The sequence below is a fragment of the Acomys minous genome (assembly GCF_964271855.1).
Source record: "Acomys minous genome assembly, chromosome: 10".
In the NCBI taxonomy this organism is placed as follows: domain Eukaryota; kingdom Metazoa; phylum Chordata; class Mammalia; order Rodentia; family Muridae; genus Acomys; species Acomys minous.
Window position 1 is genome coordinate 70,353,879 of NC_140491.1, and position 27,592 is coordinate 70,381,470.

The window sequence follows — 27,592 nt, forward strand, 5'->3', positions numbered from 1 at the left end:
ATACCCTATCTGTAACTGGGCAGGCATACGCCCTCGCATGGACTCCCACTCAGAGCCCTGATAAATGTGGTTGTCTTAAGATCAGCATTGGGGTGGACAGAAAATGCACAGGGGAGGAGAAAGCTGTAGAAAAGTCCTGAATATCCCTATTATCGTTTGTTTATTTTTTTGTTTGTTTTTTTCCAGGCAGGGTTTCTCTGTGTAGCTTTGGCTGGCCTGGATTCTCTTTGTAGACCAGGCTGGCCTAGTATCTTATACCTCTATCACAAGGCAGGAGGATTGCCACAAGTAAGTGGAGCCTAGCCTGCGTCATAATGTAAGAACCGATACCAAAAACAAACAAACAAACAAACACCCCAAAACAACAACAACAAAAAAAACAAAAATGGAGGCCAGCCTGGTTTATAAATCCAGTTCTAGGCCAACCAAAAAAAAAAAAAAAAAAAGAAAGAAAGAAAAAGAAAGAAAGAAAAGGTTGGTTATAGCAGCTCACACCTATAGTCACAGCATTCAGGATGCAGAAACAGGAGGATTGTGAAAATTTGAGCCAGTCATGAGTACCTAAGGATCTCTAAGCAGCCTACTGAACAGAGTGAGACCTCTCAGACTCTAATCCCTGCTTAAACAAACAAACAAACAAACAAACAAAAAAACCTAAGCTGGAACCTGCATGCACTTCCAGTATGTTCTATGTGGTCTGTAGAATCCATAATACAGTGCAGAAAATATGTGTCACTACATCATAATGACAAGTCATTTCTATAAAGATACAGGAGAAAAAGCCCTTTTGTTTGTTTTGAGACTGAGTCTCATTATGTAGCCCTGGATGGCCTGAACTTGCTATGTAGACCAGGCTGGCCTCAAACTCACAGAGATCCTCTTGGTCTCGGCCTCTGGAATGCTGGGATTGAAGATCTGTGCCACTGCCGAGCGCCATGGCATATGCCTGTAATCCCAGCACTTGAGGAGGCAGAGAGAGGCTGATCTCTGTGAGTTCGAGGCCAGCCTGGTCTACAGATTGAGTCCAGGACAGCTAAGGCTAACACAGAGAAACCCTGTCTCAAAAAACAAAGCAAGCAAGCAAACAAAAATATCTGTGCCACCATGCCCCGCCAAACTGTCACTCATCTGAGATGAGGCTTGCTGCGTTGTTGGGGCTGATCTCGAGCTCCCGGCTCCACCCTCCTCCCTCCACCACCCCAGCTTTGAGATCATAGGCAGGGGTCACCCACACACAGCTGCCAAAGTGCACACAAGAATTAAGCCAGCGCAGAGGCCTCAGTGCTGAAGTATGGCTTGAAGATGACTTGGAGGAGTCAGAACTTTTTCCTCACTGCCCTTTGCCTGCTGTGGCAGCGGCGGCATTGCACTGTCACCCAGCCGGTCTTTGTGTGGCTTCCCACTTCTCCCCAGATTTCCTCCCAGCCAGTTTGCTGAATCCAGGGTGTGTTGCAGGACCACACACAGCATTTGACCCTATAGGACCCCATGTTCACACAACGTGGTTCTCCGCCACTGAACTCCAGCTCGCGAAGACACCTCTCTATTGAGGACAGCCCTGCGTCTCATTTTGTTTTGTCTCATGATGGGACAGCATTCTGGTGCAAGTCCTCCTTCCAGATCCTTCTCTGGCTTCTGCCAGAGTCAAAGCTTCCTTTTGTACGGCTGTTCCTGCCGATAGGAAGTACGTTAAGTGTTCAAGTTGAGCCTTGAAAGCACGGAGTGCTAGCCGGGTGCGATGCAGGACTTTAATCCCAGCTGGGGCTGAGGCAGGCGAGCTCTGAGTTTGAGGCTAGCCTGAGCTACAAAGCGAGTCCAGGACAGCCAAGGCTACACAGAGAAACCCTGTCTGGGGGCAGTGGGGGGGGGAGGGGAGGAAAAAAGGCAGGTTGAGCTCATGGGAGGGTTTATACAGCTAGGCTAGAAGGTCTGACCTGCAGCCAGCCAGGCTTTCCTGAACACAGGAACTCTGAAGGAGCTTGGGGAAAAGCCGGCTGACGTGGCACCTGTAAACCCAGCCCTCAGGAGGCTGAGGTAGAAGGGCCGTTGTGAATGCAAGATCAGCCAGGGCTATAAGAGTGCTACCCTGTATAAGAAACGCCAGCATTAGAGCCTGGCGAGATGGCTCCCTGCCTAAGAGGCTTTGTTTCTCTTCCAAAGGACCAAAGTTCTATTCCGGGGACCCACGTGGGAATGGGAGACTTGAGGGCTCACAACTGCCTATTACTCCAGCTCCAGGGACCCCAAACCTTTCTGGATTCCAAGGACATTCATTCATGCACACATACACATATAAAAATAACAAAATAAGGTGGTTTAAAAAAATTTTTTTAAATCAAGTCTAGGCCTGGGGAAACAGCTCGGTGGGTAGAACACTTGGCTAACACACAGAGAGCTCTGGGTTTGGTACCCTGTGCTGTAGAAATTAGATATGGTGGCACACAGTGGTCACTGTGACTTTTGGGCAGGAGGGTCAGAAATGGAAGGTCCTCGGCTCTATAGCAAATCTGAAGTCAGCCAGAGCTACGTGGGAGCTTGCCTCAAAAAGTAAGTTAAATAATAATAATTTTAAAAGTAGGCCAGTGAGTTCGAGGCCAGCCTGGTCTACAAAGTGAGTCCAGGACAGCCAAGGCTACACAGAGAAACCATGTCTCGAAAAACCAACGCCCCACCCCCGCCAAATAAATAAAATAAAAGCAGGTCAGGTACAGTGCTGGCCTCCAGGCAGCTGGTCCTCAGGTCACACTGCAGTCAGCTCAGGAAAATCCAACCCGACTCTTCAGTGAGGAAGCAGAGGTCAAAGCAAGGCCTGCTGGGGGGGGGCGGGGGGGGTGGTCTTCTCTGGTGTCACTGCTAGAATGACGTGGGCACGGTGGGTATCAGAAGGTCGTCGATGCTGTCTTCTGGTCTCCGGGGACGGTCCAGGAAGCTGCTTATTGCAGTGGGGGTGGGGGGTGGGGGGGATGTTCTCCACAGCCTGTACGATTAGTGCCCCCTTATACCCGAGAGTCTCGGAGAGGGCACACTCCATGGCAGGCATTGGTGGGGTGGTGGCCTGAGATGCTTCCCCTTGACTGCACCCCCATGTCTTGGCCTCAGGGTCCCCTGAGCGCCTGGGCCGGAGGCACCGAAGTGGGAGAGGAAGGAAGCGGGGAGCAGAGGAGGCCAAGGCTGTCGCCTCCCAGCCTGGAGAGGGGCCTCGAGTAAACAGGAAGGCCTGGCGGCTCCATGGTGGGGGTGTTTAGAGGGCTGGGGGCCAGGAGCCCTTCTGAGTATGCGCAGACTGTGAGCACAGGGTTTCCTTGGTGGAGCACGTGGGTCCAGAGAGGCGGTGAAGCTTTCCCCAGATCACAGAGCCGCAGCATTTTCACCTGCCTTCCCAGCGTCTGTTCCCCTCCCCCTGGAGTCAAGATGGGCCCTCGGGCCTTAGTTTCTCCTTCGCAAACTCAGAACATATATTTTAGAGGTCCCTGGAGCCCCGCACGGGAGCCCTGCCCCCCCTCCACCTCCTGGATAGTTCCAGTGAGTTAATACACAGATGAAATGTTTTTTGTCATAAATATATATTTAAACTGCTTGGGAGTGTTGGGAGAGTTCAGAAAAGGATTCAGGAAGAATCCACTCTTGCTTGTTTGTTTTTCGAAGCGGTTTCTCTGTGTAGCCCTGCCTGTCCTGGAACTCCGCTCTGTAGACCATGCTGACTTCGAATTTACAGAGCTCTGCTTGCCTCTGCCTCCTGAGCGCTGGGACTGAAGGGTGCGCCACCACCGCCCAGCAAGATTCCACTCGTGATGATGATTTTTTTTTTCTGAGGCAGGTTCTCCTTATGTCGCCCATGCTGGCCTGGAGCTCAAAATTATTCTGAGTGCTGGGATTACAGACCCAGTGGTACTTCACACCCTGGGGTTCAGGTCGCCACAGGAAGGTCCTCTGAGGGATTTTGTTCTTCTAATGCAGGGGAACCTGTCCTCCGGGACCAGCTGCTTTTGGGGGAGTTTGTTTCCTCTCAGGGACACTCTGTCCCTAGGCTCACAAGGCCTCCACTTTTACATTCTGGGGTCTGTCTGTCATTCAGGAGACCTGGCACTTTGCAAGCAGATGACAAGGCACATCACCTGTCCTGATGTTTCTGGAATGTTCGTTAGTCCCAGCACCAACATCAGGCAGCTCACAACCATCAATAGCTCCAGCTCCAGGAGATCCAATGCTCCTGCTTCCTCGGGTACTACATGCACAAGCACATACCTACATGTGTGCACAGGCACGCGCACACACACACACACACACACACACACACACACACACACACACACAAATGAGGAATGATTTAAAATATAAGAAAACAAGAAGCCGGGCATGGTGGCACATGCCTTTAGTCCTAGCACTTGGGAGGCAGAGGCAGGCGGATCGCTGTGAGTTCAAGGCCAGCCTGGTCTACAAAGGGAGTCCAGAACAGCCAAGGCTACACAGAGAGACCCTGTCTTGAAAAACGACAAAAAGAAAAAGAAATAGCATAGGAAACTTCTGCTCTTGATGGGAGAGAGGACAGCATATCAGCTAGTGGCCCTAAGGCCCATTGTTCATTGCAGAAAGGCATTTTATTTTTTCTGTGTCCGGGTGTTCTGCCCATATGTATATCTGTGAACCACAGGAACATGCCTGGTGCCTGAGGACACCAGAGGACAGCATTGGATCCCTTGGAACTTGAGTGGCAGGTAGTTGTGAGCTGCCGTGTAAGTGATGGGTGCTCTGGAGGAGCAGCCATTGTTTTTAAAGGCTGCGCCATCAGGAGAGGCCTTTTTTTTTTTTTTTTTTTTTTTGGTTTTTCGAGACAGGGTTTCTCTGTGTAGCCTTGGCTGTCCTGGACTTGCTTTGTAGACCAGGCTGTCCTCGAACTCACAGCAACCTGCCTCTGCCTCCTGAGGGCTGAGATTAAAGGTGTGCTCCACCACACCCGGCCAGGAGAGGCCATTTAAAAAAAGAATGGTCAAGGGCTAGAGAGAGGGTTGGGAAGTGAAGAGCACGGGCTGCTCTTACAGAGCACCTGAGCTTAATCCTTAGCACCCTGTGTAATAGCTCACAACCATTTGTAGCTCCGGTGTCACGGGAATTCGATGCCTCTTCTCACCTCCGTGGGCACTGCACGCATGTGATACACACTCATACGCACAGGCACACAGACATACACATAAAAACATAAAACTGCATGTAAAAAGGGATGCTCAGAGGAAGCTTTGCTGACCACGTGCTGTCTGAGAGGAGATGAGATGAGAGAAAACCCTAGAGAGGAAGGGGGGGAGAGGGAACGTTACGTGCAAAGGCCCTGGGGCCAGGGTGTTCGAGAAACGATGGAGCCAGTGTCACGAGGGTGGCATGAATGAGGGGCAGGGAGAAAAATGGGAGGCCATCGAGGGGGAAGGGGTGCTCGCTGGCTATTTGAGAAGGCTTGGTTGCCGTGGAGGGTCCGGGGCTGAGCAAGGCCGGTTGTGAACGCCACAGGCTTCCTGCGCAGAGCAGAGAAGAAAGGGCTGTGAGAAGGGAAGAAGGAAGCAGAAGTCAGTGAAGAGACGACTTTGGTCCCCAGAGGGGATAGGTGCAGAGGGCTGGGCGAGGCTTGCTAAGGCTTGGAGTGACAGCCTAAGGGTTATACAGGGACAGGAGATGCCGAGAGACCTGAGGCTTGGCCGTTGATGACACAGACTAGACTAGACCACTGCTGGGGATGTAAAGAGTCAGAGGTATCTTGGAGCCCTGAGCAGGGGACAGGACTGTGCAGGGGGGAGGTGGACCGGGACGGTGGGGGGGGAGCGGCAGGGTGGGAAGGGTCTCCGGCGGAGGGACCGGTGTCCACCAGGCATGGAGAGCTCTTTGGGGGGCATAGTGCCCCTGAAGTTTCCGGTTCTGAGCTGGGGAAGGATGTGTAACAACCCCACCCCCACCCCCTCCTACCCCACCCCCGCCTGGAGATGTTGAGACAGTACAGGCCTGTCAGATTAAAATGGTCTGCGTTTCTCTTTTGAAATAGAGCCTCACGTAATCCAGGCCAACCTGATACTCATTGTACAGTTGAGGGTGAACTTGGAACTCCTGATCCTCCTGCCTCAACCTGCTGAGTGCTGGCATTACACATGTGCACTTCCTCAGATTGGCACTCGATTGGCTGAGCTATATCCCCAGATCCAGTCTGGCTTCCTAAAACATTTATTTAGCACCCCACGCCATCCATGTGAAGACCAGAGGACAACTCATAGGAGTTAGTTTATTAGCTCCACTATGTAGGTTCCGAGATCAACGCCAAGTCATCAGGCTTGGTTGGACATGTCTTTACTCCACGCCCTCTAATTTGCCTTTTCTTTCTTTCTCTTTTTAAAAATTATTTTGTGTTTTTTTTTTAAATATGACGTTTTTGCCTCTGTGTGTATATACACACCATGTGTGTGCCTGATGTCCTGGGGAACCAGAAAAAGGTGTCAGATTCCCAGGTTTGTAAGCCACCAGGAATCAAGCCAAAGCCCTGTGTGAAAGTAGCAAGTGCTTTTAGCCACGGACATCTCTCCGTCCCTGGCTTGGCGGCTTCTTCTTCTTCTTCTTCTTCTTCTTCTTCTTCTTCTTCTTCTTCTTCTTCTTCTTCTTTTTTTAAGATTGTCTTTATTTATTTTATGTATGTGTTCTATCTGCATGTGTGTCTGCATCCCAGAAGAGTGCATCAGAGGCTATAGATGGTTGTGAGCCATCATGTGGTTGCTGGGAATTGAACTCAGGATCTCTGGTAGAGCAGCCAGTGCTCTTAACCACTGAGCCATCTCTCCAGCCCCTGGCTTGGCTTCTTGAGACAATATGCAGACTAGGCTGACATTGAACTCAGGGGGGTGGGGGGTCACCTCTGTCTCTCAAGTGCTAGCCATGACTGCAGGCCTGTGCCACCAAGCCCAGCTGAGGGTCCATAGTTGCAATTAAGTTCCTAAAAGAGCCTTGGCCCTCATGCCTCAGACTACCAAGAACCTGCCACACTACGGTTCGTGGTCAGGGCCCATGGGTGGGCACTGAAGTCTAGTGCCTTGTTGTCGGGAGTGAAGAGAAACAGCACAGCGCGCATGCTGTTTGAGGACATGGCAGGGACGGGAGCGCAGACAGGGCTCTGTCCTCTTCTTACCTGAGCCCAAGTTCCCCAAGGTGACTTGTCCCTGGGCTAGGACATGATGTCATTGGTCACCAAGGTCTGAGAAAACCTGATTTGGAAGTTAAGAGAGAGAACAGAAAAGGAAAGAGTGCAAAGGCCAAGCCAGGGGAGGGGGAAAAAGAGGAACCAGTGGCAGATAAGGCGTCATGGGATGTAGCAAGGAAACTAGGATGGAAGGTTCTGGAAACAATAGAAAACCAACAGGTCCAACCCTATACATCCTCGGACTCTCTCCAGTCCAGTGGCTTTGCACATCTGAGGATGGCCTATGAAGAGGCACTTTATGCGGAGCCAGGTAAGCTTGCGAGCTACACGGAGGCTTCTTGTCCTTGTCTTGCATTTTGAATCCCCACAGGCTCGCTGGCTGCCCCGACCCTTCGTTGTGCATCAAGGCTAAGCCTTGCCTTAGGCTCCCTGGCCAGCATAGGACAGAGGTGGGTACCCAGGCTCCTGGCCTCGTGCTCCCCTCCCCATTCCTGAGTGGTTCTGGCCATGTTGTTACTAACAGCCCCTTGGCGACAGGCCGGTACTGGAGACTTGAGGCCGCCTTGGGGTCCTTAGGGGCCTCCCGCCTGACATTCCTTTGGTGGCCATGGGCCAAGGTGGACGTGCTTCATCCTTTCCTGCTGGTCAGGCCTTCCCGGCCCCACCAGGAAGAAGACGGAGCCCACTGTGGGGGCCAGACAGGGCCTGGCTGGGGGCCACGTCTCTCCTGGAGTGTGCTCAGGAGGCACCGGAGAATATCTTCCTCGGGCCTCTGCAGGAAACAGATGGAAGGCTCCCAAGGGACAGCTTTGAGAGACCGTGGAGAGGGGTGTGTTTACACAGGTGTGGTCAGGGTGCATGATGCTATCACCCATCACCCTGTGCAGATTACTGCTTGGCCTGACGGCTGAGGAGAGGGACCCAGTTCCTGAGTAGCATAGGATAGACCTTAGCTGGATTATGGTCCAGGGGGAGGGGGAGACCACTGATGTGGAGTCAGTCTTTGGGGGGACAAAGCCGAAGGATAGATCATTCTCTCTTGCCCTTGTCTGTCCCTCGGGGAGCAGGGGAGTGTGTGTATTCCCCCCACCCCCTGCCCCCACCCCCAGCTGATGGAGGGAGCATGCTGGAAGCAAACCACAGCTTGCTCAGATCTGTCCCTTGTTGCAAGGTGCTATGATCACTGAGCATCTGGGAACAGAAGAACCAGCCCAGGAATGGCTTTATCTACTTGGGACAAGAAACAAGACCGTCCTCTCCGTGCCTCAGTTTCCCCATTCCTGCAACCCCCTGTTCGCCCTTGGCCTCCAGGGCAACTCATATTTTTGATTTGTTTTTGTTTTTCAAGACAGGGTTTCTCTTTGTAGCCTTGGCTGCCTAGACACTCTTTTTAGACCAGGCTGGCCTCGAACTCACAGTGATCTGCTTGCCTCTGCCTCCCAAGTTCTGGAATTAAAGGCGTGTGCCACTACCGCCCAGCTCCAATTCAATAAAGATATCTTGCCATGTGTGGTCATGCACTCCTGGAATCCTAGCACTTAGGAGTCTGAGGCAGGGGGATTGCAAATTGAAAGCCAGCCTTCTTGATCCTTCTAGAAAAAAGAAAAGCAGTTCAAGAAACAAAGTCCCATGGCAGTGAAGGGACAAAGAAGCAGAGGCCATCAAAATCCCTGTCCTCCTGGGCATTGAGGCACCACTCAGACTTCAAACTGGCAGTGATGGCCTCTCTGCTCAAAGCTTTCAGGCCAGAAGCCCCACCCCCTTCATTCCCTTAGGAGGTCCCCTAAAGCCTACTGGTAAGGCTGGTTCTTGTCTTTATAATTGTTTTAAGATACATTTTCTTTCTTTCTTTTTCTTCTTTTTTTTTTTTTTGAAGACAAGGTTTTTCTGTGTAACAGCTCTGGCTGTTCTGGAACTTGCTCTGTAGACCAGACTAGACTGGCCTTGAACTCACGGAGATCCACCTGCCTCTGCCTCCCAAGCGCTGGGATTAAAGGTGTGCACTACCAATGCCCGGCCCCTACATTTTATTTCTTATTGTGTTTTCATATGTCCATGTATGTGGCACACGTGTGGAGCTCAGAGGACAATTATGGGGAATCAGTTCTCTCCTTTCTCCATGTAGGCCGCAGGGATCAGACGCAAGCACTTTTACTCCCTGAGCCATCTTGTCGGCCCCTCTTTTTCTTCCTTCCTTCCTGGTGGTTTCAGACAGGGTTTTCCTATAAAGCCCCGAGCAGCCTAAACCTTGTGTAGATCAAGCTGGCCTCGACCGTGTGGCCATGCAGCTTCTCCTGCCTGTGAGAAGCTGGGATTATAGGGGGGTCCTGTTAGCTGCCACCCCACAGACGCCTCCTTGTACCAGCCTGGGGCCTCCCCTGTTTTCTGGAGAACACATTAGGTCTTGCTTATTATCAGAATGGAGATGGATTGTGCTGCACAGAGATGTTTTGGGAAGAACCTTTAAAAACGTCCTTGGGAACCAGGCGTGATGGAGTACCCCCGGCCCCTTTGGTTTATTGGTTTTTGGAGACAGGATTTCTCTGTGTAACAGCTATAGCGCTGTTGTCCTGAACTCGCTCTGTAGACCAGGGTGGCTACATTCCTCTAAGGAATGCTGAGATTAAAGGCGTGCACCACCACACACCCGGTTTATGTAGCTAGTTGTAAGCAGGCCAAAGCTACACAGCGAGACCCTGTCTCAAAAAGAACCAAAACACAAACAACAACAAAAAACAAGACAAAAACTCCAGGCTTGGTGGTGCACACCTTTAATCCCAGCACTTGGGAGGCAGAGGCAGGTGGATCTCTGTGAGTTCGAGGCCAGCCTGGTCTACAAAGGGATTCCAAGACAGCTAAGGCTACACAGAGAAACCCTGTCTCAACAAAAACAAAACAAAACACAAAAACAAACAAAAAAAATCTCCAAAAAACAAAAAAACAAATCAAGGCTAAGAAGTGACCAAGTTTAGGCTAAGTCATGAAAGTAGGAAGTACTCTGGTCACCCTGAGACAGCAGGGTGTGGAAAAGTTAAGAAGCCTGGAGAGGCAGGCAGCCCATCTCTGGAAGGGCCTGGAACACAAGGACTTGTCCTGGGGTCCCAGAGGATCCCCCACCTGTCACCTCACCCTGTGATTCTCACAGTCTTTGTACCAGCTGCCCCTTCCGTCCACTCAGCTCAGGTGGAGCAGCAGATGTGGAGCTGGCATGGAGGCCAGGCAGCCCTGAGCTGTCCACGCTCTGTGCTCATCAGGCTAGCCTCCACCTGTGTAAAACACAGCCTAATGGAGCAGGCTTCTTGTCAACAGTGACGATTTGATGCTGATAAGGCGAACACCCCCGGTGGGCCCCGTGTAGTGTGGAGCTTAGTCCCAAGCCTGGGCTGACTGCTCCCAAAACACATTCCGTTAGGGCATGCAGAGAGAAGCTCACAGCCACGCTTACCACCACCCTATTCACCCTATTCTGCCCTCTGGAGTCCTGGTGCCCATCTTTTGCCATTTCCACGACTGAACAGGAAGGGCAGACAGGGCCATCCCCAAGAGGCCTGGTGAGCTAGGTCTCCCATGCTTGCCTCGGTGAGAGCAAGCTGACCTTCCACTGGGATGCCTTCAGGAACTACACCTGCCCTCCCTGCCTCATGTCAGCCCCTGCAGAGACAATCTGCCGGCCTGGCCTGGTCACTGAGGCATGAGAGACAGGAGGGCACCTAGAGGCCAGGCCTCTAGGCCGGTGTCTCCTTTCAGAGGCTATGCTTCTCAATCCTTCTCCCTCCTCAAGACGAGTGACTCCCCCTGGCCCCAGGGATAAAGTCCCTGTGTTCAGGCCCTCCCAGAGTCAGGCTGCCTAACCTCTCTGTGCCTCGCTATTGCCTCAGGATGACCCAAGCACTTCCTCCTAGTGTGTTTTAGCCTATGCAAGGTTCTTTCTTGGCCTCCCATGCTTGCTCCATCTGGGCTCCCCCGGTCCCTGACACCTCTCCAGGCAGGCCTAGTTTTCTTCTCCAAGCTTTCCTGGGCTTGGCCCTAGATGCTACCTAGCAATACAGTAGGCACAAGTATGTGTTTACTATTTGCAGCCGGAGTGGCTCGTGGGCCTTTCTGGGATTGTCACCTTAGCTGAGGGAGGGAGTATGGGTGGGAAAGCACCTCCTGCAGGCCTGGTCCAGGGCTCAGTGCTGGAGCCAGCATCTGCTCCTTGGAATTTTCCCCCAAGAGCCCTGGGAAAAGGACACAGCTATGCCTTGCATCGCCAACAGGGAACTGAGATTAAGGACTAGGCCAGGACTCATCAGGGCAGGTTCAAACTCAGGGCCCTTAGACTCCAGAAATGCCATGAAAGCCTGTGCCTGTTCCTCCTTTGAGACAGGATGTCACTATGTATAGCCTAAGCTGGCCCCAACTCACAGCCCTCCAGCCCTGGCCTGCAGAGGTCAAGGAATTATAGGTTATGTGTCACCAAAGTCAGTTGTGTTTTCCCTGCCTTTAAGGCTGTGTGGGCCCTGAGTGGGGCCAGACAGTATAGTCTCAGTTGCTCCCCTATGCTAACCTGGGAATGTGTCTTCATGTTGGGCCTCAGTTTCCCTGGCTGCAATACAAGGGGTTATGACCAAGAGCAGGGCTTCTGTAAGTCTGCATTGATGGACGCTGGCAGGGACCAGCCAGAATCCCTTCCGAAAGGCTGCGCAGCCATCATTTGTTTCCATCTCTAGAATGCAACCTGAGTTCCTGGGGCTTCAGCCAGACCCTGTCCCCTGTAAGGTTCTCAGACGTGCCCTCAGCAGCCAGCCTTGGCAACGGTAGATGGAAGATGGGGTCAATGGGGGAGATCTGCCTCCTGGGCCCTCCCATCACCCTGCCTCTCCCATCCCAGGGCCCCCCACCCAGCGACAAAGCCTGTGGCACTTCCTCTACTAGCCTGGCAGGCAGCCTGGCCCGGCCCCTTCTCTAAGGAAGCGCATTTCCTGCCTCTCTGGGCCCGGCTGGATGAGCTGAGCTCCCTGCCGTGAAGATCAGACCCCTGCCTCCATCTGTGTCCTGGTCCCCCAGGTCTGGACCGACGGCTGCCGCCGTTCAAAAGAGCCCGGTGCCTCTTCCTCACTACCCAGTCAGCTAGAGGCCCCTGCCCTGCTGTGAGTCTCGAGCCCGCTTCTCCTGACTTCTCCGCCACCTCAGAAGGCTGGAGCAGGGACGTGGTCGCTCCGGCCGCCTGCTCCCTTTGGGTCCCCGTGCAAACCCACGCCGGCCCGGGCACCCACCAGCAGCGCTGCCTCTGGATACCGGATAAGGCCCAGCGCACAGACTCCTGGGTGGACAGCATGCTTCCTCTGGCTGTTTTCCTGCTGCTGGCCGTCTATAGCCTCGTGCCTACAAGTAAGTGTCCAGCGCTCCTGGGTTGGGGACACAGCCCAGGCTAGGGTCTGGGTGTTCCAGGTCTTGTTTTTACATCCTGAGCTCATAGCTGATGAAGCCACCCAAACTTGAACATTAAAAGTCTGGGAGAAGTGGGGTACACTACTTACCTTAGCCCTGGCACTGCCTGTTATCCCTTCCTGTGGTGCTCAGCAATGAAAAGGTCAGCAGCTAGAGTGCTGTACATCACCGGGAGTATTGCCCTCCGCTCTCTGAGCCTTGAGGTTCCCATTTGAGGAAGTTCAGGAAGGACTTTAGGCTCTGGGTCCAACTTTGACCTCCTTGTTTCCTTGTGTGTGTACTTTGAGATGAGGCCTCTGAGCCAGAGAGTGCCCTAGTAAAGGCTGGTGGCGAGGTCATTTGCCCAAAAACGTCCTCTCGCTTTCCTGGGGGCTTTGCCCACTCCCGGAGTCCCACTGAACCCACAAAGGCCACATGCTCTGCCCTGACTCTGTTCCCCTTTTCAAGAAGGGCAGAGGCTCAGTTAGGGGTTCTGGGTATGGGTCTTCTCAGCCAGGCTGACCATTGAAAGTGACCGTGAGGAGCCTGGATCCCGGTCACACTCATGCTGGGTCTTTGTAGGGCCTGCTCCTCAGCAACCCCCCCGCCCCCTTGGCTTAGCCGCCTGGCCACCTGCACATTCAGGGGCTTGTTCAAGGGTTGGGATGGGCTACCAGGAGGCAGGAGTATGTGGCAGGTGGTGTGGGGAGATGGGGGCACCCCAGTATCTTAAGTCTGCAATTGATGGGAATTCTCCAGTCACCACCTCATTGGTCAACCGGAAACAGTCTCAGAGCACTGAGTGACTTAGCAGGGATTTGACGCAAGGTCTGTGCCCCTCCAGAACCCTTATTCTGAGCACATGTGACCCTGCAAGATGGCTGCCACAATTACCCCATTTCCCAGAAGAGGAAAATGGAGGTACTGACCTTCCAAATCCACCTACTCTAACGGTGCCTGACCCGAGCGAGTGAGCCTGGGCTTGGGGAGATCTGTAAGACCGCTAGGGCCTGACTTGTAGGACTGGAAGTGGGGGTGTCAGCGTCCAGGTAACCGTCCAGAGTATAGATCAGCCGATGGCGGTGATAAGACTGTCCCCCAAGAGCTGACTTCAGGCTCCCAACCCTCAGTTGGCATTTGGAAACCAGAGTTCAGTGCCGCGCAGCAATCGCCTCCCTCCCCTACAGAGGCAAGAGGTACAGGCACCCTCAGGGTGTACATGATGGTAAAGTGGATAAAGTAATTAGGGGATAATGAACTCTGATTGCTATTCCCCGGGCATGCAGCCCTGTGGTAGGGCTCTTACCTGTCACATGTAAGGTCCTGAGTTAGAAAAAGAAATTATGCCGGGCAGTGGTGGCGCACACCTTTAATCCCAGCACTTGGGAGACAGAGGCAGATGGATCGCTGTGAGTTCGAGGTCAGCCTGGTCTATAAAGTGAGTCCAAGACAGTCAAGGCTACACAGAGAAACCCTGTCTCGGGGAAAAAAAAAAAGAAAGAAAAAGAAAAAGAAATTACAAACATTTACATTTATACATGCGTATACATACATACATGGCTTAGTTTTATTTTACTTCTTGAGAAAAGGTCTCACCATACAGCCCTGGCTGGTTGGGACAGGAAATGTAGGTCCTTAGTGTATGAGGTCAGGATGAAGGGTACAAAAAAATGGGCCCAGTCTTCTTGGGCACAAGGCAGCAGAATGTTCTAAGGCTGTAACTCCTGTATAATGTTTTATTTAACCTCACAATTCAAGTTCAAAAGTCAGCCCAAAGCCGGGTGTGGCAACATACAGCTGTAATCTCAGCACTTGGGAGGATGAGGCTGTTGTGTCCACACGAGTTCCTGGCCCGCTAAGATGACATAGTGAATTCAAGGCCAGCCTGGACTACATAGTAAGGTTCTGTCTTTTAAAAAAAAAAAAAAAAAGTCAGGCCTGGAGAGATGGCTCAGCGGTTAAGAGCACTGACTGTTCTTCCAGAGGCCCTGAGTTCAATTCCCAGGAACCACATGGTGGCTCACAACCATCTATAATGTCACCCGATGCATACTGTATACATAATAAATAAATCTTTAAAAAAAAAAGTCAACCCTAGAGAGTTACCTGAAGGACGTTGGCTCATAGGTAACCATAATAAACCCAGCAAACAGATCCCACCCAAATGTCCATCAGCAGGGCTTCTCACTGAAGACATCACGGATGCCATCGAGGAAACCAGTGGATCTGTACACCAGGACACATCACAGCGTTAGGACCCTGAGCAGCAGTCCATTTCTACTAATAAGACAGCAGTGATGCAGTTTACACAGAGGACATTCTGGAAGGGTGTGCACTGAGTGCGACTGTTGCCCAGTTCTGGAGGGGTGTGCACTGAGTATGACTGTTCCCCAGTTCTGGAGGGATGTGCACTGAATGTGACTGTTCCCCAGTTCTGGAGGGATGTGCACTGAGTGTGACTGTTCTCCAGTTCTGGAAGGGTGTGCATTGAGTGTGACTGTTCCCCAGTTCTGGAAGGGTGTGCACTGAGAGGACTGTTCCCCAGTTCTGGAAGGGTGTGCACTGAGAGCGACTGTTCTCCAATTCCGGAGGGGTGTGCACTGAGTGTGACTGTTCTCCAATTCTGGAGGGATGTGCACTGAGTGTGACTGTTCCCTGGTTCTGGAAGGGTGTGCATTGAGTGCAACTGTTCTCCGGTTCTGAGTGCGACTGTTCTCCAGTGTGGGATTTTTCTTCAGATGCTAAGACAAAATTTTCTGTCGTGGATTTATTAGTTTATTTGTATGGTTGTTTCCCATGCATGTATGTTTGTGTGCCCAGAGAAGCAGAGACAGCTGGTGCCAGGAACAGAACCTAGGTCCTTTGGAAGAGCCACAAGTACTCTTAACCACCGAGCCACCTCTCCAGCCCTGGAATTCCAAAAATATGCACGCAGAGTTTCTTTTTTTGTTTGTTTGTTTTTTTGTTTTTTGTTTCTAAGACAGGATTACTTTGTATAATAGCCCTGGCTGTCTGGGACTCACTTTGTAGACCTGGCTGGCCTTGAACTCACAGAAACCTGTCTACCTCCCAAGTGCTGGGATTACAGATGTGTGCCACCACACCTGGCTTATGTAGAGATTCTTGGTTTGATTTTGGTTTGGTTTTTTTGAGACAGGGTTTCTCTGTGTAGCCTTGGCTGTCCTGGACTCACTTTGTAGACCAGGCTGGTCTCAAACTCACAGCGATCCGCCTGCCTCTGCCTCCCGAGTGCTGGGATTAAAGGCGTGCGCCACCGTGCCTGGCCTCATGTAGAGATTCTTAAAGAGCAACTTAACCATGTGTTTACTCCTCAAAGACAACACATGAGTGAGGGGTGCTGGGATGTAGCTCCGTGGCAAAGCCATGCTTAGCAGGTGTGAGGCTCTGCAAAGAAGAGAGCAGAGGGGAGGGGAGGGGAGGCATGGTGGACACACTTGTAATACCAGCACTCAGGAGGTAAAAGCAGGATCAGAAATTTGAACTCATGTCAAGCTCAAGGCCAGACTGGTCTAGGGGAAGACCTGTTTCAAGAGAACAAAAGGAAGAGAGAGAGGCAAAGGGATGGAGTGGGGGGGGGGGGGAGTGAGTGAGGAGAAGGATGCTGTTTTAAAACCTTAGGTCCATGGGCCAAGAAAATGGTTCAGTGAGTAAAGACATGCTGCCAAGGCTCTCAGCTTGAGTTTGATTGCCAGAATCTACATGCTGGGAAGAAAGAGCCATATGTTATAGTACACACACACACACACACACACACACACACACACACACACACTCCCAATTAAGGCTGGGATATGAGTGACAGAACATTCTCTGGAATATTTCAGGTTCAATCCTCAGTACCGCAAACACTCCTGGGTCTGTTAGCATCTATGTATATATAAACTGCCTTCTAGGCTCTGCAAGGTGTTCTGGGCCTACAGATGAACACGTGAGAGTCTTGTGGAGCCTTCTTAAGTGCCATATTATTTCCACATCATTATTTGGGCTCTGTAACTGTCCGTTTGCAGTTCTGGACTATTCTGTCCCTTTTGTGCGCTGTCATTTGAACAGTAAGTCTCTTGTAGAGTATTTAAGTGGTCGGCCTTTTGTTCCAGTTCAGCGCATGCACCATTCCCCGTATTTTGGCTTATTTCATTTGGGGGGGTCCTGCCACTGATGGCCTGAGCCTGGTGACTGGGGTTAGGCACCTAGGGTTGCATGGTGTTTCCAAACTGTACGTGGGCACTTGCCTGAGGTGGAGCAGAGTGTGACCTGGAGTCGCCAGACTGCTGGACATCTGGGCGGGAATCAGGGCTGGTGGCAAAGGGCAGAGATCACATCTATGGTTTCCAGGCCACATTCCAGAAGCTTCTCAGAAGGAAAGGAGGACTAAGCAAGCACGGCATGAGCCAGGATCTATGGAGACACGACCGCAAAGATTCTCTCTCACGCCCACGTTCTGTTTACTCAAATCCAACCACTCACCTGTAACTCCAGTTCCAGGGAGTCCGCTGGCCCCTGGCCACCACAGCCACATGCACACATACATGCATGTGGTGCACACAAACTCAAGTAGGCACAGACGCATACACATGAGTAATACTTTCTTCAGCCAGAGAGACAGAGATGCTGAGACAGAGGGACAGAGGACCTACTCCGTGTCACATGTGGGCCAGTGCTGTGGCGTTGGACGACAGGCCTGCTCCATGCGCTCTGGGGCCTGCAGGCAGATGTGGGCAAGAGGGAGGTGATCCGCTCTCTGTGCCCTTGGTGTGTCAGGCCCAGGGTACAGATGAGGATGGCCACGGTTCTCAGTAAGCGACACGACCTGATTTCCACCCCAAGCTGTCTGCTCCTAACCCAGCCTCCTCTCTGGGCTGGAAGACTTAGAAATCTGGGGCCCAGTTCTGGGATACACCTGTGCCTCCAGATCAGGCTATGGGGCAGCAGTCCTGCAATTTGAGGGGGAGGGGCCGCTCATTCCAGAGTAAATTGGATTTAACTTCATCGCATAAGTGGGGCAATGGGTATGTCAGCTGACATTGATGGGACACTTGCTGTATACCAGCACTGGCACTGCTCTAGGCTGTCACCCTCTGTTATTGATGAGGACACTGGGGTCTAGGAGATAAGAGAAACTGCTAAGCAGCACAAACCAGAGTGGATAGCCGGGGCCCAAACCTTGGACCAGCCATCTCCACGAGCTACCTTGGGGAGGAGCAAGCAACCTCTTGCAGCTTGATCCCTCATTTCAGGGACTTGGTCCCTTGTCTCAGCCCTGAAATGGCCTTCCTTCTTAGATGGGACCCTGGGACACCATCAGTGTCCTGCCTTCTTGCCTTTATCCTGAATAAGACATCTCTCAGAGGGGACTGAGAACAGCAGGAGGATTTGACATCCAGCTAGAGATAAGCCTTAAAATTACTGCACAAATTGTGTTCTGGCCCACCCCAGCCCACATAAATGACAAGGACATAGTGAACCAGATTGTCCCCATGCTGTGCTCTGGGGGGGTGCAGAGAGAAGAGGCTAAACAGTTGTAGCCAGGTGTGGGTGCACTTGGGAGACTGACACAAGAGAATCAGGAATTCAAGGTAAGTTCCAGATACACAGTGAATTGTGGGGCAGCCTGGGCTATAGGAAATCCTGACTCAAAAATCAACCCAGCCCTGCAAACATGGCCCAGGGGTTAAGAGAATTCAGAGGACATCGGTCAGGTTCCCAGATCCCACATCACATAATGCGCAATTGCCTTTAAGTCCAGCTCTAAGGGATCCTCTGCAGGTACTTGTACACACACACACACACACACACACACACACACACACACACACACACACTCCATGCAAGCCACACACCACACACACACACATACACACACACACACACCATGTATATATACCACGTAAGCCACACACACCAACACACACACACACACATACATACACACACACACACACTCCATGCAAGCCACACACCACACACACACACACACACACTCCATGCAAGCCACACACCACACACACACACACACACACACACACCATGTACATATACCACGTAAGCCACACACACCAACACACACACACACATACATACACATACACTGTACATACACATCATACACAAATGATTAAATGAATCTTAAAAAGAGAAAACCAGAGGTTGGTGAGATGGCTCGGTGGTTAAGAACACTTGTTCTTGCAAAGGACCCAGGTTCTGTTCCTAGCACCCACATGGTGGCTCACAGCCATCTGTAACTCCAGTTCCAGGGAATCTGATTTCCTCTTCTCATCTCTGAGAAAACTGGGTATGGTTGTAATGCACATACATACCCACACATACATACATACATGCCACATATAGATAAATATAAAACATTCATATAGAGCCAGGTGTGGTGGTGCATGCGTGTGATCCCATTACTCAGGGAGAGTGCAGAGGCAAGTGGATCTCTGTGAGTTCAAGGCCAGCCTGGTCTACAAAGCCAGTCCAGGACAGCCAAGGTTACACAGAGAAACCCTCTCTTGGGGGGGGGGGCAGAGAAAACAAACAACAAACAGGAACACTCATATAAAGAAAAATAAATAAAGCTTAAAAACAAACAACCCAGGCCAAGCATGGTGGCACACACCTCAAATGCCATCGCTCAGGAGGCAAAGATGGCAGGCGGGATCTCTGTGAGATTGAGACTAGCCTGAGTTACAGAGTGAAACCCTGTCTTTTGTTTGTTTGTTTTTCGAGACTGGGTTTCTCTGTGTAGCCCTGACTGTCCTGGAACTTGTTCTGTAGACCAGGCTGGCCTTGAACTCAGAGATCGGCCTGCCTCTGCCTCCCGAGTGCTGGGATTAAAGGTGTGCACCGCCACTATCTGGCTAAGACCTTGTCATGAAATTTAAAAAAACAAGGCTGGGGAGATTGTTCAACTAATAAGTGTTTGCTATGCAAGCATTGAAGACCTAAATTCACTGCCCAGAACTAATACTAATACTAATACTAATACTAATACTAATACTAATACTAATACTAATAATACTAATACACAACTGGGTGTGATGCTGGGCACCTGCAATCCCAGTGCTAATGAGGAGGAGACAGGAGGACCCCTGGGGTTCGCTGGCTAGTCAGCTGAGCCTGCCCAGTGAGCTCCAGTGAAAGGCCTTATCTCAGAAAATAATGTGTATGGTGCTGAGGAACAACCTGGGTTTAAGTTGCACACATGCACAAGCACACATGTACACCTTCACACACTTACACCCACACATAGATTAGAGACAAAACAGGCCAAGCCTACCAAGACAGACAAACGCAACACAGTCACTTTCTCCTGACCCCTAGGACTCTGGGATGTCAGGTCCTGATGCGCCTAAGGAAGGAGGCACCTGCTTCTTTCTTCTTCAGTTTTATCTTTGTTTTGTTTTTTGGCATAGGGTTTCTCTGTGTAGAGCTGTCTGTATGGAACTCACTCTGTAGACCAGGCTGGCCTCGAACTCACAGAGATCCGCCTGCCTCTGCCTCCCAAGTGCTTGGATTAAAGGCATGCGCCACCACTGCTCAGCTAGGAGACAACTGTTTCAAGAAGAGGCTAGCAGTGGTTTTGAAAGCTGAAAACAAGTTGGCCAGGTAGTCAATAAAAGATGGCCACTGGGGGCTAGACGGATGACTCGGCAGTGGCCCGCCCTTGCTGGAATTGTAGAGGACCGAGATTTGATTCCCGGTACCCGTATGGCAACTTACAGCTGCCCGTAACTCCAGTTCCAGGGGATCTGACGCCCTTTTCTGTCCTCTGTGGGCACTGCATACACAGGGCGAGCATCCACACATGCAGGTACACACTTATGCACATAAAACTAAAATAAATAAATCTTAAAGGGTGGCCTGCCTGGCCTGAGGAAAGGCAAAGGCAACCCAGGTGCATTTGAAGGAAGGACAGTCACCACAGCAGGTCCTGAGCAATCTCCATTCATCAGCAGGTGGCTCAGCCCTGTGCCTTGGAACACTCAGCAACTCGGAGGGGGGATTTTCACCACCTCACTGTAATGGTCATAATGCCAAGGCATGAGAAGGAGTCTGGAGCCAGGCAGTGGTGCACGCCTTTAATCCCAGCACTTGGGAGGCAGAGGCAGGTGGCTCTCTGGGTTCGAGGCCAGCCTGGTCTACAGAGTGAGTCCAGGATAGCCAAGCCTACACAGAGAAACCCTGAATTGAAGAATGAAAGAAAGGGACCCTATAAGGTGGTGCGATTGGGTTGGAAACCTTTGACATTTGTCAATCTCTCCACCTTTTAAAAAATAATTTATTTATTACATATACAGTGTTCTGCCTCCATATATGCCTGCACATCAGAAGAGGATATGAGATGTCATTATAGATGGTTGTGAGCCATCATGTGGTTGCTGGGAATTGAACTCAGGACCACTGGAGAAGCAGATAGAGCTCTTAACCTCTGAGCCATCTCTCCTGCCCAATCTCCCCATCTTTTAACCCCACTTTAGTGTGTGAATTTGACTCTATGGGTAATGGGAAACTATGGAAAAGACACACAAGGGGGGAAAGAACTGTGTCTCGATGGTGGCCTGGCTGGGAGATGGGACAGCAATCTATGAGGTTGTCACTGGACTCCGCGAGGAGTAGAGGGTGGCTGGGTGGATGGTGAAGTGACTGAAGAAGTCTTTTGTCAGAAAGCATCTTCCTCGGTGTCACAGACATTCCTAGCACCTATGGGTACCAAGTACTTGATGCGTCAGAACTGATCTTCAGAGACACACAAAGCACATGCTGGGGGCCTCGAACTGGACCCTCGGAGTTCAAAGCCAGGCCCTGTTGCTGAGTATCTGGGTCTCCTAGGAAAATTCTTTCACCACCCTAACTAGCTATGAAATGGGCGTCAGACCTACCCGCCTACCTCCCAGGTCTGCTTGTAAGGACCCAATGAATTTACTGGTCCAGAGCTGCCAGACAGCGAGCCTGACGGAAGGCTCTGTGTGAGGCCCATTCTACAGTCCTTTGCAAGCTCAGAATGAGACGTGAAGAGACCAAGCTTTATGACCAGGCCATCTGGCTCCAGAGTGACGGCCTCCAGGAGCTATTTGGGGTGAAATGGGGACTGGCTGTATAGGTGAGGAAGAAGCAAAATATGTGGGAGGGTGCTCCAGACTCCCTCTCAGGAGGTCGGGGTCACCCCGTTCTCCAATGGTGACTTCTAGCCCCCCAGTGGCGGCGCCTCCACCGACAGTTCCTGGGAGGCGCTCCCCCCTCCAGCATTTCCCTTGGTGCCAGGGGATTGTTTTCTTCTGGCCTGGGCCCGCCTTGGGCCGCTGGAGACAGGCTCAGGCGTCACACTCCCTCCTGTCTCCCCATTCTCGTCTGTGGGGTGGGGGCAAGCAGTATTCGAAAAGGCCCCAAAATAAATGGGCCTCTTATCTGATCTCCCAGCCTGGCCTGTTATCTGATCATTACATAATGGCCAGGCCTGTGGCCTCTCCTGCTGGCGCTGGCTGACGGCATGGAGGAGGCGGCCCCAGGCAGCCCGGCAATGCCAGAGGAACTGGGGTTCCTGGAAGTCTGGCGAGGCGGGCAGGGAAAGTCCAAAGATCAGATCGTGGGTCATGTGGAGAGAGAGGCCGGAGACCCAGAGGCCAGCCATATGTATGTATGACCTTGATGTAAGAATCCCTTCAGAGACAGAGGCAGGCGGATTGCTGTGAGTTCGAGGCCAGCCTGGTCTACAAAGTGAGTCCAGGACAGCCAAGGCTACACAGAGAAACCCTGTCTCGAAAAACAAAACAAAAAAAAAACAAACAAAAAAAAAAAAAACAAAAAAAAGGGCTGGAGAGATGGCTCAGAGGTTAAGAGCACTGACTGCTCTTCCAGAGGTCATGAGTTCAATTCCCAGCAACCACATGGTGGCTCACAACCATTTATAATGTAATCTGATGCCCTACTCTGGCCTGAAGATATACATGCAGGCAGAGCACTGTATACATAATAATAAATAAGTCTTAAAAAAAAAAAAAAAGAATCCCTTCAGTTCAGGTGGCAGCGTCCCCTGCTTAGGACGCTGAGGAGGAGTGGGAAGGAGCTGGTGGGTAGCCCTGAAGGGAAAGTGACAACAGGAGAAGATTCCAACCCTTGAGTCTTTTGGGGTGAGGTGAAGGAGCCTCAGCGATCTGCCCTGTCCTCCAACGTCACCCCCAACCCGGCCCTTTAAACAGTCAACTTCCACAGCAAATGCAGGCAAGAAAGCTACAGAAAGAACCACCACACGCAGTGCCTCACAGAGGGTTCCCACCAACCTACAGGAAGTGTGTTTGCCTTACCTATTGCCCGTTGTACAGACCAGGATTCTAAAGCCTCCCCCCGCCCAAACCACACAGCTAGCTAGTCAGAGTTGGATGTTGGGCCTGGCTCCCAGGAACTTGCTTTTTGAACCAAAATACCACATTGCCCCAACACACAGAAGATGGGGCTAGGGCAATGACTGATAAGATCTGGGCTCCTACGACATTAGGGGCTACCTGTCCCTAGTCTCTTTCCGAGATGGAGATAAGAGAGCCTGTTGGCGGGGTGTGAGGCGGCCATCTTACCTCCTTCCCTGACTTCAGTGGCTTTAGGCCCAACAACTCAGCTACAAAGGTGGGCGAAAAGGCTGGTCAGACCCCAGGCACCCGGGGTTCAGGAAGAGCCAGCCTGCCCCCATCCTCAACACTGGCGTCAGCTGGACTTGAAGCCTGGCTCTCCTCGCCCATCTTTGATCTCCAGGAAAACAGGAAATGACCACAAGAAGATGGAGACATAAACTTCCAAACAGCCTCCCCTTCTCTGCCCGTCCTCCACTGCCCCCCTTCCCCTCGGCACATTCCTTAGGATGAGGTGTAGGGGGCCTCGTTTCCTCTTCCTCCTCTGCTGGGTCAGGGTGAAATTCCATTCCTCTCTCTTGGGACCCGTGTTTCCGGGCCGCCCTGCAGCAGGCTGTGAGGCCTGCCCCATCACCGCCTTCAACCTGGGCTGCTCCCCTTGAGGCAGGAAATTCCCTCCTCAGAGACAGCCTCTGAGGGACAGACACTTTGAGGTCGGAAAGGGGGGCGGGGCGGGGGGACTGTCTCCATACCATACCCCCACCTTCCTTTGGATTGAACTGGCCTTAAGACTCAAGGTCCACGGGCCCTGCCACTTGGGGTTATCTGCCTTTAGTGGGTGGCTGTGTACCCTGTAGGTAGCTATGCAGATGCCGTGATGCCCTGAACTCTGTGCTCATATCAGCGTTCAGAAAATGAATGTGTTTGTATCCAGTTGCGACGGTGCACGCCTGAAATCGCAGCACTTGGGAAGTAGAGGGACCATCCCTGGCTACACAACAAACGTAAAGCCAGCCTGGGCTACATAAAACTCTGTCTCCAAGTAAAAACAACAACAATCATAATACTTAAAAAAAAAAAAGAATATAATTAGTGCATTTTCCTCTTAGTGTTGGGAATTGAACCTGGGGCCTTGCTCATGCTAGGCAAACATTCCTAGCTCCACCGCTCTCTTTCTTAACCTGCTTTCCCACTGTGCTCTACCGACAGGTCTTGCAGAAGGGGTCCATTGTGATCTACAGCCTGTGGACCCCACAAGGGGTGAGGTGACATACACCACCAGCCAGGTCTCTGAGGGCTGCGTAGCTCAGGGCACCAACGACACATATGAGATCCACGTTCTCTTCCTGGATTTTCCCAATGTGAGTACCTCAGGCGAGTTTGGTGGTCACCCGTAGGAAGCGGAGGTGGTGGGGTGCAGGATGCCCTTCCTGTGGCTTCACTAGGGCCTCAGCCATGGGGCAGACGGGACATCTGCGGGTAGCAGAGATGATTCTCGGAAAGCAGCATCACAGGAACCAGCTGGAGGGCCAGTGAAGGGCTCACTGGGTGAGGGTGCTTGCGGCCAAGCATGGTGACCGGAGTCCAATTCTCCAAACCTGCATAACAGAAGCAAAGAACAACTGCCTCAAGTTTTTCTCTGGCGCGCATACACACACACACACACACACACACACACACACACACTCACACAGGACACCATACTTAAATGTTAAAAAGTAACTTTAAGCCTGGCATAGCGGCGCACACCTTTAATCCCAGCACTCGGGAGGCAGAGGCAGGTGAATCGCTGTGAGTTCAAGGCCAGCCTGGTCTACAAAGTGAGTCCAGGACAGCCAAGGCTAACACAGACCCTGTCTTGAAAAACAAAACAAAACAAAACAAAACAAAACAAAATAACCACCAAGATAGTAATAATCATAATAATAAAAATTAAGACAGAGTTTCTCGGTAACAGCCCTGGCTGTCCAGGAACTCATTCTGTAGACCAGGCTGGCCTCAAACTCACAGAGATCCACCTGCCTCTGTCTTCCAAGTGCTAGGATTAAGGATTAAAGGCATGCACCACCACACCCAGCAAAAAATAATATTAAAAAGAGGACTCAGGTAGAAAAGAGCTGGGTAGCTAGGGGAGCTTGTGCCTGCACACCTCTAGTGACGGAGCTCTCAGCTTTTCAGAGGACACGACCCCGCTCTAACCTGGACTTTGGAGAAAGGGTTGCGTTCCAGCCTTCCTCACATCAAACATATATGATTCCATGGGACATCCTCTGAGATGCAAGCCAGCCTCAAGGCCTTCCTGAGGTCTTCCTGAGGTCTGCCACCAGCCAGCATGTCCAGATGTGTCTCTTAGGAACAATAACAGCCCATTTGTCAACTGCTTACCACATGCTGGGTGCTGGGCTGTAGCCTGCTGTCAGCTGGGCACACTCGCTTTGTTTGGTCGGTTGTTTGTTTTTTTGTTTTTGTTTTTGTTTTTCTGCATTAGGGTTCATGTAGCCCAGGCTGCCTTCAAACTTGCTATCTAGCTCAGGATGACTGTGAACCGATCCTTCCATCTCTATCTCCAAAGTGCTGGGATTATAGGCACATGCCATCACATCTGATTTAGATGGTGCTGGGCTTCATACTCAGGACCTCATGCCTGCTAGGCAAATACCTTATCAACCGAGCTACGTCCCCAGGCCTGGATATATATGGGAGGGGCGCTCCCATGCTCATGTCTATTTTTATTTAATTTTATTTTAGCATGAGGGTGTCAGAGCCATTGGAACTGGAATTACAGACAGTTGTGAGCTGCCATGTGGTGGCTGGGAATTGAACCCGGGTCCTTTGGAAGAGCAGTGCTCTTAACCACTGAACCATCTCTCCAGCCCCGCTCATGTGTATTCTTAAGGGCTTATCAGTATCTATTATTCTCATTTCTTGGAGGAGGAAACTGAGTCTGGCCTTGAGATATAAAATGTGAACATAAAGCCAGAGGACACACCAGATCCCTAGGGACCTCAGAGCCAAATTCAGGCTCACTGGTCTGCCTGTGCCGAGGCCCACGCCCAGCAAGACTAACGCCACAAGAATGAATTAGGAGCGCGTGGTAAATTTGTGGCCATCCTGCCCCCGAAAACTGTTGAGCTTCTTTGCATTTTCTGCAGTGATAAGAAGGTGTCTAGACCACCAAAATCGGGGGCGGGGGGAGGGGGGCGGGGGCCCTGCCTGCCACAAGGACTGCGGGCTTTGATAATCCGCAAGGTACAGATAGCACCAAATACATTTTATGTGGCTCTCATTAGCATTGTAATTGTTTTTCAAGTTTGGTAATGATATAAGAAGCTTCTTGGAAGTTATTTTGTTTGTGCTGAGGTTTAGGGCCTTGCACCTCTTAGGGTGATTGGGGTCCCCTGAGAAGCAGAGCCAGGCAGAGGAAGGCCCCAGCCAAATAGCCTGTGGGACCCAGGTGTGTGGACAGCTACGGCCAGAATACGGGAGGCTGGTGTACTAGCAGGGTGTCCAGGGCAGGGTACTTCAGATGCTAAGGGCTTAGGCAGGGCTTCCTGGAGGAAGTGGCCACACAGAGTAGCTGGGACCTTCTTAGGTGTGGTAGACCCTGGGCACAGCAAGGGGAGAGAGTGCAGGAGGAAAGGAGGGAGCTCCCAGCTCAGATTCTGCGTGTGACAGGACCTGGCCACTTCCTAGCAGCAGAACTGGGGAGACAACAGGAAAGAGGTGTCACGGAGGAGAACTCAATTTTTATCTATGAGCAGTGTCATTGTCTACCGTTGAAAGATTTTTTTTAGGGTTGTGATGGGTAGGTTGCCACAGTAACTCATGGCGTAGTCCAAGGATGCCAGCGTGTGACAACAGAATTTCTGTTGCCCTCTGGCCCTTCAAAGAACTCAGTCCATAAATCACGTAATTTTTATTAAAAAAAGATTTTATTTATTTTATGTATATGAACGCTATATCTGCATGTACACCTGCATTCCAGAAGAGGGCATCAGAGGTTATAGATGGTTGTGAGCCATCATGTGGTCGCTAGGAATTGAACTCAGGACCTCTGGAAGAGCAGACAGTGTTCTTAACCACTGAGCCATCTTTCCAGCACCCTCCCTTTTTTTTTCCTTCGGTTTTCGAGACAGGATTTCTCTGTGTAGCCCTCGCTGTCCTGGACTCACTTTGTAGACAAGGCTGGCCTCGAATGCACAGATCCACCTGCCTCTGCCTCCCAGAGTGCTGGAATGCTGGGATTAAAGGCTTCTGCCACTATGCCTGGGTTTTTTGGTGTTTTTGATACAGGGTTTCTCTGTGTAGTCCTTACTATATTGGATCTCATAGAGACACCCCCACCACCACCCCCCACCGCTGCCGCCGCCTCCTCGGCCTCCCAAGTGCTGGGATTAAAGGTCGGTGCTCCTGCCACCATCATACTGGCCAACTGATCTTGTGACTTCTAACCCACCAGGCCAGGCTATGGAGCTCTGAAGGGTATGCATTTGAAGAGGTGGTGGAGAGAGCTGGGGTCCCAGAGATGCAGGGTTCAGCCCTGGACCTGTCATTGGCTTGCACCTTGCACAGGGCATAGGCTACAGAAGGTGCACCCCTCATACTTTTCCCGGGTTCAGAGGCTTACCCAAGGATTATGAAACTACAGCATCTGGTC

The 27,592-nt window shown here is 51.5% G+C and overlaps 1 protein-coding gene across 1 annotated transcript in view; it reads left to right on the forward strand.

The window, feature by feature from the left end:
• The first annotated feature begins 12,112 nt into the window (after positions 1-12,112).
• Positions 12,113-27,592, forward strand: part of ENG (endoglin) — a 41,262-nt gene continuing 25,782 nt past the window's right edge. Inside the window, exons 1-2 of the mRNA XM_084800245.1 lie at positions 12,113-12,538; positions 24,145-24,296. Of these exons, the coding sequence (XP_084656371.1) occupies positions 12,484-12,538; positions 24,145-24,296 (207 nt within the window). The 5' untranslated portion in view covers positions 12,113-12,483. The remainder of the gene's footprint in view (positions 12,539-24,144; positions 24,297-27,592) is intronic.